The 6,000-nt window shown below is 27.8% G+C and overlaps 1 protein-coding gene across 1 annotated transcript; it reads right to left on the reverse strand.

Moving 5' to 3' along the window:
- Positions 1-3,260: 3,260 nt before the first annotated feature.
- LOC105787895 (non-functional pseudokinase ZED1) lies at positions 3,261-4,718 on the reverse strand. Its single transcript, XM_012614497.2, has 2 exons — positions 4,560-4,718; positions 3,261-4,419 (listed from the first exon to the last, which is right to left on the reverse strand). Exon 2 carries the CDS (start codon positions 4,406-4,408, stop codon positions 3,386-3,388), a length of 1,023 nt encoding a protein of 340 aa, XP_012469951.1. The 5' UTR covers positions 4,409-4,419; positions 4,560-4,718; the 3' UTR covers positions 3,261-3,385.
- Positions 4,719-6,000: the final 1,282 nt, after the last annotated feature.

The raw sequence follows: 6,000 nt of genomic DNA on the forward strand, positions 1-6,000 counted from the left end.
CTCTTGATTTGTTTTATTGCTTTAATTTGTTTCTAAAATTTTCTGAATTTGCCCCACTTTTTTCCGTTTTAGTTCAATTGAGTCCATTTTTTTTTCAGTTATTATTATTATTATTTTTATGCTATTATCATTGTACCATTATTTATTATTATCATATTATTTACTATCATTTTTTATAATTATTTCTAAACTTATATACGCATTTTTATATAGTATATATACATATTTCTTTATATAAAATATATATGTTCATAAGCTTTAAAACATGCATGCATATATTTATTCGTATGCTTTTTTTATATGTTTTGTTTTTTTAACCTTCACATACATTATATTTTATACATACATACTTTTTATATTTTTATTTTACTTTCTTAATTTTATAGACTTTATACTTTATATATATATACATATACGTCATATAACATGTACACGTTTTAATATATTTATGTACACGTTTAAAAATCATTTTAAACGTTTTTTATTTACATATTCTATTATTTTATATATATATTGTACATATATAAGTATTTAAATATATACATATACGTATTTACACGATTTTCCAATACATACATGTCTGCTTATACACTTTTTTATTTCGTAAATATAAACACATGCATATTTTATACTTTTATTTTTATTTTTACGATTTTTATATGCAGATATACCTACATTCTTTTTAAGTTTGGTTTTACGTATTTCATTCTTTTGTGTGTACTAATATGTCTTGTTTATATAGGCGCATACATATGTGCAAATTTACTTGTATATTGTATTTGTATGTATATATTTGTAAATATTTATCCGTATATGTTTTAAATTAAAGAATTTGTATCATATTGTACATTAATTTTTTTAACATACCCTTTTTGAAAATATAATTTGGTTTTAACCATACATCAAAGTTATTTTCTTGATTCAAAGGTTTTTTTTGAATAAAAGCAATATTCAAAGTTTGGGATTTTCGAGGGAAATTGAGCCCTAACGTATTGGGTTCTGATTTTCTTTGTCAATCTTAAATAGCCGAGAATATTCTTTATTCAAAATGCATGAGTATAAAAATCATTTTTGGGAACTTAACTTGTCGTGTCCTAACGTATTGGGTGTGGCATGTTACTTTCTCAAAATGAAGATTTTCGCATAAAATAAAGTGATATTCAAAGTTCGGGGATTATGAGGAATTGTACCCTAACGTATTGGGACTCGATTTCTTTACATGACTTGAACGATTGACTATCTTTTTCAAATTTCATCATTTGTGTTGATTTTAAAATCTTTAAAACTTTCGACACTAAGACATCAAATAATCAATTTGGTACCGATTTTGGGCGATACGAGGGTGCTAACCCTTCCTCGTGCGTAACTGACTCCCGAACTCGTTTTCTCGAAAATTCGTAGACCAAAATAATTTTTAAGGTGAGCCGATCACACCTTAATAAAAGATCGGTGGCGACTCCAGTTTTTGTTTTTAAAGTCGACAACTAAAATTTTTGTTTGCAAAAAACGGTTTCGATAGTCATAATTAACTAAACAAAGAAATAATAAAAATAAAATTTAATTAAACAAAAAGAATAGAAACAGAGAGAGGCACAAAATCCAAATCAAAAAAGAAAGAAAGAAAAGCTATTATCTTACAGAAAGATGTACCCGGCTCTTCTAATTCTCAGTTTTAAGCTAAAAATTAATACTTAGTATTTTATTCCTACATAAATTCTTATAAATAAAACTAAATATTTATCTAAATAAAATATAAAAATAAAACTTAATCTCAATTAAACTCCTAAAATATCTTTATAAATAATATTTTAATAAAAGTAAAATAATCCTAAAAATCTAAAAAACCTTGTACGCTGAATTGCTACTCCCATGCCCAAATTTTTCATATGACTCCATATTTTTACTTATTCTCTATATTTTGAATTCGTATTGCACTTACATAGAAATTAGGCAATAAACACTAAAATTAGTAGTATCGTGCCCAAAAATTTACAAAATAAAACACATAAATATGTCAATTTGACACAATATCAATCTTCATCCAGTAATGGTAAAAGTGATAATTAAGTTACTTCCTTCTCATGAAACATTGAATGTAACAAAACAACAACCATTAAAGTTGTGAATTTAGTTTATGTTTTCTAATTGGATTGTTCTTAGTCTCTGTATTTTTTTTGAAGCCCAAACTACAATTGTTAAACCCATTAAATTATTATTACAAGTACAGTCAACCTTCTCTACAATAGTCCCATTTGTCTACTTAAATTTTGTCTGTTTTAGAGAAGTTGTTGTTATAGAGAAACAACTGTTGTGAACTTACTGTAGAATTCATATAATGTATTTCTATAAAATAAAGAAAGTGAGAATTATGTTTAAAAAACAAAAAGAAAGCGAAAATCAAATCAACAAATTTAAAATGTATAGCAGTGCATGTATTATTGCTTTTATGCATATTTATTTTACATTTTTTCACATGATTAATTATAAAGTTTATAAATCTAACAAGTTCAATTAACCAATATGAGTTCTCAAATTAATTAATCTATCATGAGTAATTAAATTCAAGTAATCAATTTATAAGTTTATGATGTTCTAAATTCATGGTAGAATATTTAATTAAGGAACTTAATAGTTTTATTGAATTGATGTCTTTAATTCCATTTATGGAAGATTATTTCTATTGAATAAAATATGATTAGTAGATTTTCTACATGAAATTTAGTCATTTTGTTGAAATAATATTTTAATTAATATAATTTCCATTTAATAAATGATAATTAATAGACTTGCTTATATGAAATAACTATAATTTTACTTAAAAGTTTAGACAATGTGATGGTATAACGAACTATTTTAATAAAGATTGAACTTCATAATTATGGATATTGCTATCATAAGCGAAAATGTGTTATAGATGTTAAAATAAAACATAAAGATTCGGTTGTCCAAGAAACTTGACCATTATAGTGAAATGTTGTAATATGTAAAATAACAAGTTAACATGACATTACATATATAATAATATGTTTGTCGTATAAGATCTTAAAAATAGCATAGTTAATTCAATAACTACCGTTAGGTCGGAATTAAAATTTTAAAATCTAAAAATACATAAATTAAAAATATCAAATTAAAGTATAAAGATTAAATCCGGATTGCTGCATAACTTAACCTTTCCTTTTTGCTTGGAAGTTTCAGGAGTCCTGTTTCCTTTTAGCATAATTTAATCTATAGCAAAATGGGTAAACAATATTGAAAGCTGCAGAAGGTGGTTGTTGATTGCAGTGAGTTCAGTATTGTATTACAGAGTAAGGCAACCTATGTTCCCTGGACTCAAGATCAAGTGCCAGTACAAGTATCATACACCATAATTGGAGCTACTGAGCTAACAAAGCTTACAATCTTTATTGAGTTGCCTAAGCTGTTTTGCAACATCAGTTATCATCGGTCGATTCTCGGGATTTTCTTGTGTACAACAAAGTGCAATCTTCGCCAAACTTACCAACTCATTACCATTGCTTCTTTCACTCAAAATACTTTGATCCACAATTTCGGTTAACCGATTGCTTTCGACATAATTCGACACAAATGCTCTAAAGGGTGCTTCCTCCACACTATGATCCCCAGATTTTCTTCTAGTTAAAAGCTCAAGTAACAGTATGCCAAAACTATAAACATCAGCCTTTTCATTTATTTTGCATTCCAAAACCTCAGGTGCTATATACCCAACTACCCCGGAGATGGCATCTTCTACGGCATGCGATTTTCCTTTCGGAATTGCCACGGAGAGCGAGAAATCAGCAAGCTTAGCAACATAATTCGTATCTATTACTATCGATATCAACGAAAGCCCTCGATTAATAACAGGCCTGGACAAGGCAGTATGGAGATATGCGACTGCATTAGCAATATCCATTGCAATCTTTATTCTAGACTTCCATGTTAATGGCTCAAGTTGCCCATCACTAACATCAAACATTAATCTTTGGAGATTCTTTTCACCACCATATTCATAAACAAGCACTGGATTTTGAGTCTCTAAGCAGCATCCAATGAGTTTTAGAACATTCTTGTGCACACTCATTTGTGAGCTAATTACTATATCTGTGATAGCTGTTTCAAGGCATTTGTTATAGCTTCCGTACCGTTTCACAGATAGCTCCCGACCACGCAGAAAGCCTTTGTATAACACGAAATGAACGTACCTCGAAATTTCCTGACCGACATCGTAACCTTTCGTTGCTTCGCTCAGCTCCTCGGCGGAGAAAGTACAAATAGGATTACATTTACCATCAGATGAGGCAATAAGCTTTTCTAATAACATACTCCCATTCTTCAACAATGGTCCCTCATCCTTGCCTTGCCTTTTTATTCTGAAACATGATCCCATCTCCCCTTCCTTCAACATACAATAAATACCTGCAAAGATGCTAAATTAGAGACTAATACATCGGGAAAATAGCAAAAAAAGACAATTTTCTTCTAATTGATTGCATTTGACAATACTTTAATTATTATACAGATTAAAAAGAGAGTAAAATAGCAGAAGAGGCAAGCACCTAAAATGGCAGAAAAAAGGGGGAGAAAGTGAAACCCGCAGGAAGATGATAAAAGTCAGACCAGGCATTAGAGTCGATCTCAGGAAGCTTACATTAAGACCAATAAAAAGGCAGGCAGCTTTCTCTGACTTTCTCTTTTCAAGAATTGATAAGGTACAATCCATTGGATCACCACTTAGCCCATTGCTCACAAATTTGGGTCCAAATTCACTGTTTCAATTTCATCTCAGTGTTACTTCAATCTCAGAACTAGGTTTTGGCAGGCGTATCATTGATGGTGAGATCCATGGCCCAGTGTAATAATAAACACAAGTAGTAGCTTTGCATATTTAGGAAACTCACCCAAAATAAATTTGATAGAGAACCCACATATGATATTTTTACTCATGATGAGACTTAAAGCTCGTAACAAAACCACCTCAATCTTACTTGACTAGCAATAAAGAAATACTAAATGTGTTGTATGATTAATTTGCTTGGTAGAGTAGAAAGAAAATTGAAAAAGAAGAAGAAGAAAGTTTAAAGAAGTAGAAAACTAGAAAGAAAATATACATCGATATACTTGGTAGGAAAGATTAAAAATTGAAAGAAAATATTAATTTATTTTCCTTAATTGCTTAGAAGAGTTTAAAGACGAAAGGATGAAAATGAAAATGTTAAAAATACATTCTTTTATTTTCTCAATCTAAAATGATTTGTTTTAAGCATAGATAAAAACCTCTCACTTTTCTTTTCAACTAAATACACTTAAAATTTATTTTATTCATATTATAATAAATTATGTTTGATCTCCTTTTAACTTCACATTCTTTTATAAAATCGTAATTTGGTAGAATAAATTTAATAAAATTTTAGTTTAAATCTCACTAATTTTATTAACTTAACATATCTATCACCTTTTAATCAATTAAATAGCTACATTTATATATCAATATTTTCATTATATTCATAACATTAAAACACTCATTATAATATTAAATACAAATTTTGCATTTTACTTTTTTAATGTAACCTTGTGTTTTTGTAATACAAAATCATTTTTATATTTTTTAATCATCTTACTTAATACTATCCACATTTCAATAATAAAACTTTAATTTATAGAAAAAAAATTACTTATATAATTTTTAAAATTGAATTCTTTTATTCTATATGAAAATTTTAAATATTATTCGCAATATTTATACCATAAATAATATTTAAATTAAATTGTTTAATTTTAAATTAAGTTAAGCTCGAATAGTAAAAGATTTCTTTAATAATATTAAATTATGATAAATGGTTGAAATTTCTTTCCATTAAAAGTGCTATATTACATAATAGAAAGAGCAAAACATTATTTTAAGCAAACCCAATGAGATGGCCTGATGGTCAAGCGTGTTCACCGTTTCAGGTTGGTTGTTTGAGCTTTGTCTTGTTATTGTAATTCACAAAAAAAAAA

Source organism: Gossypium raimondii, chromosome 2 (genome assembly GCF_025698545.1).
Source record: "Gossypium raimondii isolate GPD5lz chromosome 2, ASM2569854v1, whole genome shotgun sequence".
NCBI classification, from domain to species: Eukaryota; Viridiplantae; Streptophyta; class Magnoliopsida; order Malvales; family Malvaceae; genus Gossypium; species Gossypium raimondii.